This window comes from Gopherus evgoodei, chromosome 3, assembly GCF_007399415.2.
Source record: "Gopherus evgoodei ecotype Sinaloan lineage chromosome 3, rGopEvg1_v1.p, whole genome shotgun sequence".
In the NCBI taxonomy this organism is placed as follows: domain Eukaryota; kingdom Metazoa; phylum Chordata; order Testudines; family Testudinidae; genus Gopherus; species Gopherus evgoodei.
In genome coordinates, this window is record NC_044324.1 from 150,031,687 (window position 1) to 150,047,385 (window position 15,699).

Consider the following 15,699-nt stretch of genomic DNA (forward strand, 5'->3'; position numbering starts at 1 on the left):
TGGTGGGGAATAATAAAATGGGGGTGTTTCAGGTGGGATACTATAGGGTATTACTTAGGGTGATAGTGGACAAGGTGTATCTTTGCAATACTGAGAACACTGGTATAGACTAGTATGACAAAGTGGGAATTTTCTTAATGTTTTGTATGAATACTGTATGAGTGCCTCAGTTTCCCCTGTGTATTACACAAATACTTAGGTGGTGGGACAAGGGCATGTGATTTTTGCAGAGACTCTAGCAGGCAGGTGTGACTGCCTCTAGCTAAGTCAGAAGTCTACGCTGTCTGGAGTTATATCAGAATCCAAAGGAAAACACCAGAATCAGCTGTCTACACTAGTCTCTTGCCTGCTATAGTCCACCCTCCAAGGGTCAGGTCTATTCACCAACAGTCTTTAGCTTTACATGTGACTGATTTCCAGCCTTCTTGGGCCCCCACCAGTTTCTTCTTCTTCCATTTGGTAATAAAGGTTACTACCACCTTATAAGGCAGCAGCACAGAAAGAATTACCGCCCCCACCACCACATACACACACTATGGATTCCTAGCCCTGATCCCTCAGAAAGGAAGCCATCTGCCCCATATCCCAAACAACCCTCTCCCCTCCCCAGGACCTCTTCCTGTGCATCCAAATCCTCCTCACTTCCTCCCTGCTGGCTAATTGGCCACTCTTTAACATGTTCACTCCCAAGTCTCCACTCCCTAGAATCCTTCTCCTGAGTGAATACAGGTTAAACCTGGCAGCGATGAGGTTGAGTATCTCTGTTAGGCCTTGTCTTCACTGAAAGAGAAAAAAAAAAGGGCAGGTGGTGTGCTCTTAACTCAAGTTAGCTAACCCAAGGTAAAATCTTAGTGGAGATAAGGCAGGTAGTTGTCATTTGAGGTAGCTGGTTGAATTAAAGTCTAGGATGCTCCATAATTTTTGGCTAGGTTTTCACTGCCAATAAGGTGATGTGTTTTTTTAAACAGCAAGATAATAACAGTTATCTTTCTATAAACTTAGTGGAGATAAGAAGCAGTTAGTTTTTACTATGATGTAGCTAGGTGAGGTCAGCACTATCCCTCCCACCTGGATTTGACCTTGCCTTCTGTAATAGAAACACAGCAACACAGAAGTAACCATTCTGCCACGTAGAATCAGCAGCAACAAGGGATGGGTTCAATATCTAGGGGTCCCTCTTAGCAATACAGAATACAATTGTGTTGAGTCCCCACCCAGTAATCTGGGAAAATGTATCACCCTTGGACACCTGGAAGAGGCAATACTTCCCCACTTGCAAGCACTGAGTCTATGTATAAACAAAATAAGTTTTATTAAGAGGGAAAGCGAACCAAGCATTTACTTGGGAAAACAAAACAACTACATTCAAAAGCACACGACCATAAGCAAACTTGAACTCACTGTACATTGGTCAGTGTCCTTTGCTGCACTTTCCTACCTTGTCGGAAAGTCTGATGAAAAAAATGCTCCTTTAACACAACACTCCCTTTCCCTCTGCTGCACCCCAATCAAAGTTGTCTCTCCTTGGTTAGTGAAGACCCAGAGATCAGAGATCATGGGGTCAAACGCTCACCCCAGGAGGCATCAGGCAATGCTTCTGCTGCAACTGGCTCATATTTGCCACTGTTTCTCTGCTGCCACTCTCTGCTTCTCTGCCACCGCTGGCTGCTGCTGTCCCCAGAACATCACATTCTGAGGTTCTGCCCCTTAACCCAGCTCTTGGGTTCAGCAGGTAGTGAAGAACCACACAGCGGGGGCAGTCTCTGTGCTGTCTTTCACTGTCCCCACACCAGGTCTAAAGCTAAGCTCCTAGACCTGCTCAGCAGTGATGTCAGCTCTAGGAATCATCAACTGGAAACAAGGACTCTCAATTTAATCTCATCATCTCTCTCATTAAACAGAGGAGAGAAACAGGGATAATGGCATCTGGGACTCCCCAGGCAGAATCCACACCCACTCTCATCTTCACTGAGATTTGGCATCCCCACCCCCTGCTTAGAAAGTGGGGTTCAGTTTGAGTAACCTTCTTAATCAGGGTATGCTAAGCACAGTTCTTCTGCCCAGCACTCGTACAGTAAGGATAACATTTCATTATCGCACATTCAAATGATAGAGTAGATTTGTAACTCAAACTAGAAAAAAAAATCATTTTGGCAAAGAAGCTCCATCTGCTGCATACCTAGGCAGAATAGGCATATTTATTCAAACATGGTCTGCTCCTAAAGTCTTTTCCTCCAGCTCATTACTCAATGTCAGGGGATAGCTCCTTGAGACCCTGTTTACACATATATTTAATAAAATAAACCTTACTAAAACATGACACTTCACAAACCACACTTTTCCCTCTGGCAAGAGGAGGCGAGAACACACATGACAGATGTTTAGTCAAGATTTTACAGTGAGATAAATAACATGCATTAGGTCTCATTGTAAAATCCTTCTGAAGACAAGGTAGGCTGTAGTTTTCACAAAAAAGTTAGCTTTTAACCAGACCTGCTAACTTTTGTGTGAAAACTACAACCTACCTGGTCAAACAAGTGACAGAAATTGTTTTCCTGTTAGAAGTCTGAATAGACAGCTTTTTTTACCATGGGGTGTAAATAAGTGTATAGATTTATCCAACAGTTTTTTCACAGAAAAAGCTCTAGGTAATAATGACCACCTTACATTTATATTAGTGTTTTTCTTCTAGGAAGATATCTTAAGTGCTTTACTAACTAGTGTTGTTAACTACACTGTATTGTTAACTACACTGTATCATTCACTCTGGCAGAGAAGTAGGAAGTGATCACCTTTGCCATAACTTTAACTCTGACCCCAAACCCAAAATACTTCTTTCACCAGTAATATGAGAAGCTGGCCACAATACCATTTTGAATAAGATACATAAGTATGTACAAGTTAGTTTTATCAGCCACCTCCTAAACACCCCTTTATGGCTTAGAGTAGCTCTGCAGTACTTTGACTCACTTCTCTTTCTCCCAGGGGCCTCCAATTACTCACCTAGTCCATAGTATTTTAGAACATTCCCCTTCTGGAGGAGGATTCAGTTTATTTATTCCATACACATTAATACTTCACACCAGCTTCACTCCACTGGCTCCACAGTTCAAAGAGGTCTCTTTCCTTAAAGCAAGAGACTTCCTCAGCCCTGCTTCCCAGAGCTGAGTTCAGGGATATCTCTTGTTCTTCCTTCAGTAAGGAGTCTCCAGCCTTCCTTCCCAGAGCTGAAGCACCCAAACAGTACTATTATCCCCTACAAGAGCCAGTCTTGCTCCCTACAGATGCTTCTCAAGCTAGCCAGGGCTTCTCAGGCTTCTGTTCAACCTAGCAGACCAAGTCCTCCTAGCTATATGCATACAATCCTCCCATATGAGTGCATTGCCCCCCAAAGACCAATTCAGGAGACTTGCTTTCTTTCCCTTATATCTCCAGGCCTCGCCTGAGTTAATCACATTACCTCATTTATTATTACCCACCAGGGAGGTGAACAAATCTTGTGGACTGAGGCACCTTTTCCCCTTAAAGGGGCCAGCCACCCTGTGACACTATTCTGTTCTACATAGGTTCTTGCACCACACTCATTGTAGTTTCTCAGTGCCTTCCAAAAATGTATTATGCCATGTGACTACACATCTGTCACATGTTTATTTTCTCATCCGCTCCCCAGTGGCAGAAGTGTGTAGAGTGGAGTGTCCTATTCTGGTTTTAGAGGTTCTTTGGTTGGTTGGTTGGTTTGGGTTTTGTATTTTTTTATATGTTTGGTGTGTTTTGTTGATTTTAAATATATATATTGATCTGTGTCTATGTTACAGAAGGCAATGCCAAAGAAAGGCACCTTGCTCTTGGAGTGGAAGGTGGTGGGTTCTGATGGTCCTTAGCTTCCGGGGCAGTTCATTCTACAATCCTGCACAGTCAAGTATTACCCTTACTGCAGGGAGTTTAGTTATCGGTCATGGTCTTCATTCTGGAGATTCTGGCAATTTTTAAAATATCCTAGGCCGAGGCCATGCAGCGCCCTGAAGATAAAAACCAAGATCTTGAATTTAATTCAAATTTATATAGAAATTTAGAGTAGAGGAAGACAGCCTGAAATGCAAGTCCAACCTACCATATACCTTTTCCCATCAAACTACATATACTATATTACTTTCAAGAAACAACTGTTATAATTACTTTCCCAAAACTCGATTGTCAGTTGACAAATATATTAAATGACAGTATTTTCCACTTAATAGTATCCCTCATTTAGATTCCAATATTAACATAACAAATAATACATGAAAACCATTCCATTGGTCAGAATTGAAGTTGTGGTATGATGAAAAGTGCATTTCTTTAATACTTGCTAAGAATAATGTGTTTATAATAAACCTTACACTGGCCACAGATTGTTCTTCAGCATTTACTTCCTTGCTTTTAAGTGATTATGTTTTGTAAATGCTGCCACTTCTTGCTTCTCCCTACATAATATTTCAAACATTCAACCTTTTCTGTCTGTCCAGGCTATGAAGGTTCTTGTTCAGGCCCCCCATGATCTTCACCCCGACTACTGTAATCTCCTTTCTGCCAACCACATTTCCCCTTGTGATGCTTTAGTTTGAAGAAAGCTGTCAAAATCTGAAAAGCCACCACCAACTCTCTCCTCAAAACTCCACTCTTCCATAATGCACACACTAAACAGCAACCTGATAACACCCAGACGGGCGGTGAATTGTGATTACTGCTCCTGACTGGCTAAGAATTGGGCACATTTTCTATAATTGTTGTTACTGCATCTCCTCCATCCCTGACTCTGTGATTTTGTCATTCTCCTGTTATGCCTTGTCTTTTAGATTGTGAACTCATTTTCTATATGTCTGTATAGTGCCTTGAACAATAAGGCCCCAACCTGGTTGGTCTCCAGGAGGCTACCACAATATAAGTGTTAAATAACAATAGTAGCATAGCTGGGTTTTGAAACAATTTTTCTTTGTCTTTGTACACTACCTCACTGAAATGCTTCTACCTCTAGGGGACATGGTAGCAACCAACACAGCATGAAGATATGAAGAGGGAAAATTCTGATGAGGAGGTGAAGGCAAAAAACTCTTACCCTCTTATTGTGAAAATACAATGGAATCTTTAATGTACATACAGAGTAGACAGGATCTCTGCTTTTAAGACCTCATCTGAAAGGCACAGACTTTACAAAGCAAGGACCTGAAAGATAAAGGAAAATATCTGTGGAATGCATAAATATTTCTATTCAGTTTATATTTTATCTGCCACTGTGACTGAAACCACATTCTTCTTTACAATTTATTTGTTCTTTCATGTGCAATGAAGTCAACCAACGTCAGTCTTAATGGGTCTCTTAGTTTTATCTCCTGACATTTTATAAAAATGGCTCCTGGTAGCTTGTATAAATAAAACAATGTTTTACAGAAACAACAGATTCATGGTTTTAATAAAACTGCCTTCCTGCTCTAAATCATTATATATCATGATCAATCAGGTTTAGCATGCATGTACCACTCCTGAAGCAAACTGCTTCAAAGGAAAAATCTTAATTATTTTGAAGTGCTTCAAGCTTTCTTTCAGGATGTTAAATTATTGATAAGTCAAATCAATGGCTTCTTTAGCTCAGAAAATGTCATTTGATCACACTGGTACAGAACAATAGCTGAAGCAGACTCACTATTTTATTTACCTCATTTCTCTTTTGAATGAAATTATCTACCCTTTCTTTTTTCAGGATCCAGCTAAACACTCACAAATGAAATCAAGCCCAGCGCTCCTGTTTCAGTCCAGGTGTGACCTCATTTGGTGTAATGAGGAGGGTGGGACTGACCCGGGGAATTGTACATGGGAGACAGCCCAAACCAAGGAAGAAGAGAGCCTAGAGTTAGATAGTTCAGAACCAAATGTCAGAATGTTCAGAATGTAGAGTCTTGAAGGTAGAGAGATCTTAGCAAAGCTGGGCTGAGAGCTTCAGAGAGGAGGTGCCCCTTAAGGAAGGAGTGATGAGCAGTAGATTCACATCAGACTGGTGGAAGGCAGCTAAGGGGGGTTGCCTACAAACTTCCCCAGGTTAGAGATACATGACTGGAGAGAACTGCGAGCAACAGACGGAGATGCCTGCTGGTTTACTGAGATGGAGAGCTGAAACCAGATGGCCAGAGAGGGCTAAGGCTTGGAGACTGATGAAGAGGTATGCCTGCTGATCTGTGTTGGGGAGAGCTAGAATGAGACCTGAGGATTAAACAGGGTGGAGACAAACACCCTGTCTTGGGTGAAGTGTGTTAAGTCTGCTGCCACCACTGATAATAAGAAACATAGGGTAGTGGTGGTTGGAGACTCTCTGCTGAGGGGGACGGAGACATCCATCTGTTGCCCTGACCGTTCATCCCGGGAGGTATGCTGCCTGCCAGGGGCCCATATCCGAGATGTTACAGAGGCATTGTCGAGGATTATCCGGCCTTCTGACTACTACCCCATGCTACTCATCCATGTGGGCACAAATGATACTGTGAGGTGTGACACTGAGCAGATCAAGAGTGACTACAGGGCTCTGGGATTACGGGTTAAGGAGTTTGGAGCGCAGGTGGTATTCTCTTCGATTCTTCCTGTCGAAGGTAGGGGCCCGGGCAGAGACAGATGCATCGTGGAGGTGAATGCCTGGCTGCGAAGATGGTGTCGCCAGGAGGGCTTTGGCTTCCTCGACCACGGGATGCTATTCGAGGAAGGACTGCTAGGCACAGATGGCGTTCACCTTTCGAGGAGGGGAAAGGCCTTATTTGCGCACAGACTGGCTAACCTAGTAAGGAGGGCTTTAAACTAGGTTCGACAGGGACAGGTGAGCAAACCCCACAGGTAAGTGGGGAACAAGACCTGGGAGATGGGTTGGAAACAGGAGGGAGCACGGGCTATAATGGCAGAGAGAAAGGAGGGTCAGGGCAAAGCTGGGAGGCAAGATCAAACCAGTATCTTAGATGCCTATATACAAATGCAAGAAGTATGGGTAATAAGCAGGAAGAACTGGAAGTGCTAATAAATAAATACAGCTATGACATTGTTGGCATTACTGAAACTTGGTGGGATAATACACACGACTGGAATGTTGGTGTGGATGGGTATAGTTTGCTCAGGAAGGATAGACAGGGGAAAAAGGGAGGAGGTGTTGCCTTATATATTAAAAATGTACACACTTGGACTGAGGTGGAGATGGACATAGGAGATGGAAGTGTTGAGAGTCTCTGGGTTAGGCTAAAAGGGGTAAAAAACACGGGTGATGTCGTGCTGGGAGTCTACTACAGGCCACCTAATCAGGTGGAAGAGGTGGATGAGGCTTTTTTCAAACAACTAACAAAATCATCCAAAGCCCAAGATTTGGTGGTGATGGGGGACTTCAACTATCCAGATATATGTTGGGAAAATAACACTGCGGGGCACAGACTATCCAATAAGTTCCTGGACTGCATTACAGACAACGTTTTATTTCAGAAAGTTGAAAAAGCTACTGGGGGGAAGCTGTTCTAGACTTGATTTTAACAAATAGGGAGGAACTTGTTGAGAATTTGAAAGTAGAAGGAAGCTTGGGTGAAAGTGATCATGAAATCATAGAGTTTGCAATTCTAAGGAAGGGTAGAAGGGAGTACAGCAAAATAGAGACAATGGATTTCAGGAAGGCGAATTTTGGTAAGCTCAGAGAGCTGATAGGTAAGGTCCCATGGGAATCAAGACTGAGGGGAAAAACAACTGAGGAGAGTTGGCAGTTTTTCAAAGGGACGCTATTAAGGGCCCAAAAGCAAGCTATTCCAATGGTTAGGAAAGATAGAAAATGTGGCAAAAGACCACCTTGGCTTAACCACAAGATCTTGCATGACCTACAAAATAAAAAGGCGTCATATAAAAAATGGAAACTAGGTCAGATTACAAAGGATGAATATAGGCCAATAACACAGGAATGCAGAGGCAAGATTAGAAAGGCAAAGGCACAAAATGAGCTCAAACTTGCTATGGGAATAAAGGGAAACAAGAAGACTTTTTATCAATACATTAGAAGCAAGAGGAAGACCAAGGACAGGGTAGGCCCACTGCTCAGTAAGGAGGGGGAAACAGTAATGGGAGACTTGGAAATGGCAGAGATGCTTAATGACTTCTTTGTTTCGGTTTCACTGAGAAGTCTGAAGGAATGTCTAATATAGTGAATGCTTACGGGAAGAGGGTAGGTTTAGAAGATAAAATAAAAAAAGAGCAAGTAAAAAATCACTTAGAAAAGTTAGATGCCTGCAAGTCACCAGAGCCTGATGAAATGCATCCTAGAATACTCAAGGAGTTAATAGAGGAGGTATCTGAGCCTCTAGCTATTATCTTTGGGAAATCAAGGGAGACGGGGGATATTCCAGAAGACTGGAAGGGGGCAAATATAGTGCCCATCTACAAAAAGGGAAATAAAAACAACCCAGGAAACTACAGACCAGTTAGTTTAACTTCTGTGCCAGGGAAGATAATGGAGCAGGTAATTAAAGAAATCATCTGCAAACACTTGGAAGGTGGTAAGGTGATAGGGAATAGCCAGCATGGATTTGTAAAGAACAAATCATGTCAAACTAATCTGATAGCATTCTTTGATAGGATAATGAGCCCTGGATAAGGGAGAAGCGGTGGATGTGATATACCTAGACTTTAGTAAGGCATTTGATACAGTCTCGCATGATATTCTTATAGATAAACTAGGAAAGTACAATTTAGATGGGGCTACTATAAGGTGGGTGCATAACTGCCTGGATAACCGTACTCAGAGAGTAGTTATTAATGATTCCCAATCCTGCTGGAAAGGTATAACAAGTGGGGTTCCGCAGGGGTCTGTTTTGGGACCGGTTCTGTTCCATATCTTCATCAACGATTTAGATGTTGGCATAGAAAGTACGCTTATTAAGTTTGCAGAAGATACCAAACTGGGAGGGATTGCAACTGCTTTGGAGGACAGGGTCAAAATTCAAAATGATCTGGACAAATTGGAGAAATGATCTGAGATAAACGGGATGAAGTTCAATAAAGATAAATGCAAAGTGCTCCACTTAGGAAGGAACAATCAGTTTCACACATACAGAATGGGAAGAAACTGTCTAGGAAGGAGTATGGCAGAAAGAGATCTAGGGGTCATAGTAGACCACAAGCTTAATATGAGCCAACAGTGTGATACTGTTGCAAAAAAAAGCAAACGTGATTCTGGGATGCATTAACAGGTGTGTTGTAAACAAGACACGAGAAGTCATTCTTTCGCTCTACTCTGCATTGGTTAGGCCTCAACTGGAGTATTGTGTCCAGTTCTGGGCATCGCATTTGAAGAAAGATGTGGAGAAATTGGAGAGGGTCCAGAGAAGAGCAACAAGAATGATTAAAGGTTTTGAGAACATGACCTATGAAGGAAGGCTGAAACAATTGGGTTTGTTTAGTTTGGAAAAGAGAAGACTGAGAGGGGACATGATAGCAGTTTTCAGGTATCTAAAAAGGTGTCATCAGGAGGAAGGAGAAAACTTGTTCACCTTAGCCTCCAATGATAGAACAAGAAGCAATAGGCTTAAACTGCAGCAAGGGAGATTTAGGTTGGACATTAAGAAAAAGTTCCTAACTGTCAGGGTAGTTAAACACTGGAATAGATTGCCTAGGGAAGTTGTGGAATCTCCATCTCTGGAGATATTTAAGAGTAGGTTAGATAAATGTCTATTAGGGATGGTCTAGACAGTATTTGGTCCTGCCATGAGGGCATGGGACTGGACTCAATGACCTCTCGAGGTCCCTTCCAGTCCTAGAGTCTATGAGTCTATGAGTCTATAAGATGTGCTGGAGCTGTACTGGAAAGTGGAGGCATGGTGAGAGACATGGGAGCTGTACTTGGAGTATTGTGATTTGAAAGAGTGAATATATAGTTTGGACTATGCTGGGGGATTCTGGTTTACAGGTGTGGGACTCTTTTTGTAATAACTTAACCCTACAAACAGCTATTTATGCTTGGCAACCTTGAATAGTGTTACTGGAGGTCTACAGAAGAAAGGAGAAATTGAGGCAGACACACTGATCATGCTATAACCTGACTCAGGAGGAGGGCTGTCTTTTCATACAGGCCTGATTTAAACATTTAGATTGGCACAGCTACATCATTCAGGGGTATAAAAAATCCACACCTGTGAGCAGCGGCATGTTATCGTCTAGGCCGACAAGGCCTAGGTCTAGGGTGGCAAATTTGAAGAGGTGGCAAATTTATGGGCAGGTCTTCACTACCCACCGAATCGGTGGGTAGTGATCAATCTATCAGGGATCGATTTATCGTGTCTTATCTAGACACGATAAATCGATCCCTGAACACGCTCCCCATCGACGCTGGAACTCCAGCTCACGAGAGACGGAAACAGAGTCGACGGGGGAGCAGCAGCGGTCGACTCACCACCATCCTCAGGGCCAGGCAAGTCGACCTAAGATATGCCAACTTCAGCTATGCTATTTGCGTAGCTGAAGTTGAGTATCTTAGGTCAACCCCACCCCCCTAGTGTAGTAGCAGCTCACCTTCACCTCCACCTCCTCTGCGAGCGTGCTGCCGCATCCTGCTTCTCCCCCTCCTTCCCAGCGCTTGCGCTGAGAAACAGCTGTTTCACAGGGCAGGGAGGGAGGGGGGAGGAGGCAGAATGTTGCACCCTGGGGGAAGAGGCGGGACTGGGGTGGGGATTTGGGAAAGGGATCCAATAGGGGAAGGGAGAGGGCAGAGCTGGGGCGGGGACTTTGGGGAAAGGGTTGGAAAGGGGTCAGGGAAAGGGTGGGGTCGGGGCAGAGCCAGGGGACGGCAATTATTTCAGGGCCTAGGGGCAGCAAAATCATTAATCCATCACTGCCTGTGAGTGACATAGCTAAGCCAACCTGACTCCTGCTGTAGATGTGGCTAGGTCGATGGAAATATGTTTCCGATGACCTAGTTATTGTAGCTCAGGGAGGTGGAGTCCGTGCAGCAATGTAAAAGACCCTTCCATAGCCATAGGCTGCATCTACACCAGGCAATGCAGCCATGCCACTATAGCCCCTGGAGTGAAGACAAGCTGACAGTCATACCGCTCTTGTTCCCTTTGAATCAATGGGAGTTTTGCCTCAGCATAGATAGTAGAACCTGGTCAAAGCTAGACTTCATGGCACTGTGAATTAGCAAAGGCTTTTTTTTTTAATCCAATATCATTAAATTATTGATCTTAGTCTTGTAAACTATAGATCTTAGTGTATATTCACGCTTTCAAATCCCAAACTCTATTTGAAATCTACTCTGGCAGGAAAGAATCAGATTTGTCACAATAAGATATTTCCTCAAAGGAGTGGCGTCATAAATATAAAGGGAAGGGTAACAACCTTCCTGTATACAGTACTATAAAATCCCTCCTGGACAAAGGCACCAAATCCTCTTACCTGTAAAGGGTTAAGAATCTCAAGTACCAGGCTCGCACCTGACCCAAAGGATCAATAAAGGGGACAAGATACTATCAAATCGGGGCGAAGGGGGAAAAAGAAGCCTTTTGTTCTGTCTGTTCTGTGCAGCTTTGGCTGGAGCAAGATCAAAGAAGGCAAGCAATCTAACTCCTATTGAGTTAGTAAGTAATAATAAGGAAATGCGTTAGCGTACTTTTATTTTGGCTTGTGATTTTCCTTGTCTAGAGGGAAGTTTTGTCTAGAGGGAGGTTATTCCTGGTTTTCTTTTTGTAACTTTAAAGTTTTGCCCATAGGGAAAACCTCTGTGTTTGGAATCTGGTTTCCTGTGAGATTATCTTCCATTCTAATCTTACAGAGATACTCCTTTCACCAGTTTTCTTTAATTAAAATTCTTCTTTTAAGAACCTGATTGATTTTTCATTGTTTTAAGATCCAAAGGTTTGAGTCTGTGTTCACCTGTACCAACTGGTGAGCATATATTCTCAAGCCTCCCTAGGAAAGTGAGATTGTTCTCAAGCTGGCCCAGGAAAAGGGGTGTAGAGGTTTGGGGGGATATTTGGGAGAAGGTAGGGCTCCAAGTGGCCCTCCCTAAATGTTTGTTTAAATCACTTGGTGGTGGCAGCATTACCTAATCCAAGGTACAAGGAAGGATCTGTGCCTTGTGGAGTTTTTAACCTAAGATGGTAGAAATAAGATTAGGGGGGTTTTCATGCAGGTCCCTAAATCTGTACCCTAGAGTTCAGAGTAGGGAGGGAACCCTGACAAGTGGAAATGATAACCTGTGTTCCATTAAAAGGAGGCAAGGAAGAGTTGTGCAAAATCCTAGAGGAAGGGAGAGACATGGCAAGAATAGTGTCATAATAGGGTAGCATCCTGCCTGAAATGTACAGAAATGTACAGTAACTGACAAATAGACATGGGGATATATTATTTAGATAAGTGGCTGTCTTGAACCCAACAAGGGTAAGATATTAAAACATTTTTGGTGCCCCATGTCAATTATTATGTAGACCTAGAAGGATCTGAAGCTACAAATTTTGGTGCAGATGGCAGTTATTAATCCCACAATTTGTGGTTAGTGAGCACATTTTGAGCCCACCAAGGAAGGCCACATATGTTGTGTAGAAAAAGGGATGTTAACAAATCCTTTGTTTACTGTTGTAATATTACACAGTTAATGTGATCTGGACTTCTGTGTTAAGTTTTTGCTGGTTTATTCCCATTAGAACAGCCACCATTAAAATTGTTGTTTGTTATTAAAGACAGAAAAAGAAGAAAGCTCCAGGTATTAGAGAAGTTAGCTTTTTAACAACGGCCTCTTTGCACCTATCTCACACACTCTCTGTTGCAGCCCCTCAAATCCCTACATGGTGGGCAGGAGGGTTCCACTCATCAGGCAGCTCTTCTCTGTGTGATACAATGAGAAAGGGATACAGGGGATAAAATCCCAAACATGAACAGAGCCCTGTCCTTGGTGTAGCTCTCAACCTGCCAAAGCCTAAATGTGCCACACAATGTGTGACGGAGACCCAAAGAAGGAGAAACCCCCAAAAATATTCATACAGGAAACATAATACTGTGAAATCCATTCCCTCAGTGTAAATATCTCGCACTGTAGCAGAACTTCCATGATACTTCATATCTGATGTACCTAAATTTCAGCCAGGAGGGAACAGGGAGCTCAGGTACAATGTGGGTACCTGGGGGACCGATATAAAGTACAACATGGGTTCCCAATAGTCCCTTATTTTTTCTCTCTGTACAATAAGATCAGAAGTTGCAGAGTGCTGCAAAAAGTAGCAAGGAATACCCCCTGGGGTGAGTATTGCTTATTGTTATTAATAATAATCAATAATAATATTGGGAGGAGGTGCTAAGAAAACAGTCCCTTGTTTTTTAAATACCCTGTTGGCAACGCAGACCTGCCTGTCTCACAGCCATGCGCCTTTCCTGGCGGCACTAGCCTCCCCTGCAACTGGTGGAGGGGCGGGGTTCTCTGGTGCCCCGCCCACTAACGCGGAAGCAGTGGCGGTTTGGGCTCTTTCCACGCGGCAAGAGCGCGGGGCAGCTCGGGAGCCTCTTTCCTGCCCGGCCGGTCCAGGTACCGACCCTGCCTCGCGCTCAGGGGGCGCGCGCGGCCTCACTCACAGCCTGGGGGGAGGAGACCCGCGTGCGGCTCCGCAGGGCCCGGCCGCCGCCGGCTCTCAGCGCCGGGCCGGAACGCGCGTCCCGGGCCCTGCCTCCACCCTGGTCAGCCCCAGCCCGCCCCCGCCGGCAGCGGCCCACGAGCACCCGGGGAGGGCGGAAAGGCCGAAGTTAGCTCCGCACCGACTCACCCCCCCCCTCCCCCCCATGCCGTCGCACCAGGCTCTCAGGGAACAAGTGGCCAGGGCCTTGCTGAGGAGGGATGTGCTGATCGGCGCGGCTGTCGTCCTCAGACTCGCTCTCGTCTTTTACGGAGTCTATCAAGACAGGACCATGCTGGTGAAGTATACGGACATTGACTATCACGTGTTCACAGATGCCGCCAGATTCGTAACAGAGGGGAGCTCCCCATACCGAAGAGCGACCTACCGCTACACCGCTCTGCTGAGCTGGATCTTAACTCCAAACATCTACCTTACTCCTCTTTATGGAAAGCTGCTTTTCATTACTGGTGATCTAATAGCTGCATACCTCATATACCAAATCTTGCTGCTCAGAGAAGTGGACACCAGCAAAGCCTTCGGGTACTGTGCTTTCTGGCTTCTTAATCCTCTACCAATAGCTGTGTCCAGCAGAGGAAATGCAGAGTCTCTTGTAGCAGTACTTGTGCTTGCCACCGTGTATTACATAGAAAAAGGAAACATAGTGAAATCTGCTATATTCTTTGGCTTTTCAGTGCATATGAAAATTTACCCAGTGACTTATGCCCTGCCAGTGGCCCTTCATCTGCAGAATAATGGATGCTGGGGAAAAGGGAAAACAGATACTGTCCGTTTAAAAAAATCAAAGTTTTCTCTTGTGGACCACTTCTGGCAGCTTATTTTAAGGCTGCTGAACCGTGATGTATTGTTTTTTGTGGTGGTTAGTGGATTTACATTTGCAGCCTTGAGCCTTTCATTTTATTATCTGTATGGTTGGGATTTTTTGGAACATACCTACCTCTACCATTTGACCAGGAGGGATATCCGTCATAATTTCTCCCCCTATTTCTACATGCTGTATTTGACTGCAGAGAGTGAATGGAGTTTTGCCCTAGGACTCTCAGCTTTCCTGCCACAGCTGGTGCTTCTTCTAGTTGTGTCTTTAGCCTATTACAAAGACCTTGTCTTTTGTTGTTTCCTACATACTGCAATTTTTGTAAGTTTTAACAAAGTGTGCACATCCCAATATTTTCTTTGGTACCTCTGCCTCTTGCCCCTTATAATGCCTGTTGTGAGAATGTCCTGGCAGCGGGGTGTTTTGCTTCTCCTTCTGTGGTTTCTTGGACAGACACTGTGGCTGGCACCTGCATATTTTCTGGAATTTAAAGGAAAAAATACTTTTTTACTTATATGGCTGGCTGGCTTGCTTTTCCTTTTCATTAATTGCTTCATCCTTGTTCAGATTATTTCTCACTATCAGAAAGGATCACAAGTAGCCAAGAAACTCAAACGTCAGTAATGTGCATATCGGGATGTGTGCTAAATCCTACAAGTAGTCCCATTGACTTTAATGAGATTGCTCAAATGAGCAGGACTTGGCCTAATATCAGTAATGCAATTGTAGGTAAACAGTACTAAAACACATTCTCTATAAATAGCCTTTTCCAGTGTCATGTGATTTTGGGGTGGGAGAGTAGGATTAAGTGTTTGGGGACTTCGCCGCCATCACCACCACAGCTAAGAGAGGGCTTGTCTCAGTTTTGAGTAAACTCAGTATTGGGTAGAACTCATAAGGTTGCAGAGGAGGGGTATTATAGCTCTGCTGATCTCTTGTCAGAATTTTTTTTTAAGTGTTTTGTTAGGTTGATGGAGAACAAATAAAACTTAAAGTGATCAGTTACCAAATGGTTATATTTTTGTCTGTATTTTATGGGTACTCAATCCTGGTGTTTTGTACTTTGATTTTTTTTTTAACAACAGAAATGCTTATACCACTCACAATTACTTTTTTCTTTTGCCATTTTATTCACTCTTTTTTGCACTGACAGTTACGACGTGTCCATTGCAAAGAATAAGCACTAGAACAGGAAAATTCCAGACATCAAATCATTTATCACGT

At 43.7% G+C, this 15,699-nt stretch overlaps 1 protein-coding gene across 1 annotated transcript; it reads left to right on the forward strand.

The window, feature by feature from the left end:
• Window positions 1-13,698: 13,698 nt before the first annotated feature.
• On the forward strand, window positions 13,699-15,485 carry PIGM (phosphatidylinositol glycan anchor biosynthesis class M). The gene has a single exon (XM_030554273.1). The coding sequence runs from the start codon at window positions 13,807-13,809 to the stop codon at window positions 15,097-15,099; it is 1,293 nt and encodes a 430-aa protein (XP_030410133.1). The 5' UTR covers window positions 13,699-13,806; the 3' UTR covers window positions 15,100-15,485.
• The last annotated feature ends 214 nt before the right edge of the window (window positions 15,486-15,699 follow it).

What these genes read in the sequence shown, in the direction of transcription:
- PIGM (XM_030554273.1), top strand. Translation starts at nt 13,807, where the DNA reads ATGCCGTCGCACCAGGCTCTCAGGGAACAAGTGGCCAGGGCCTTGCTG.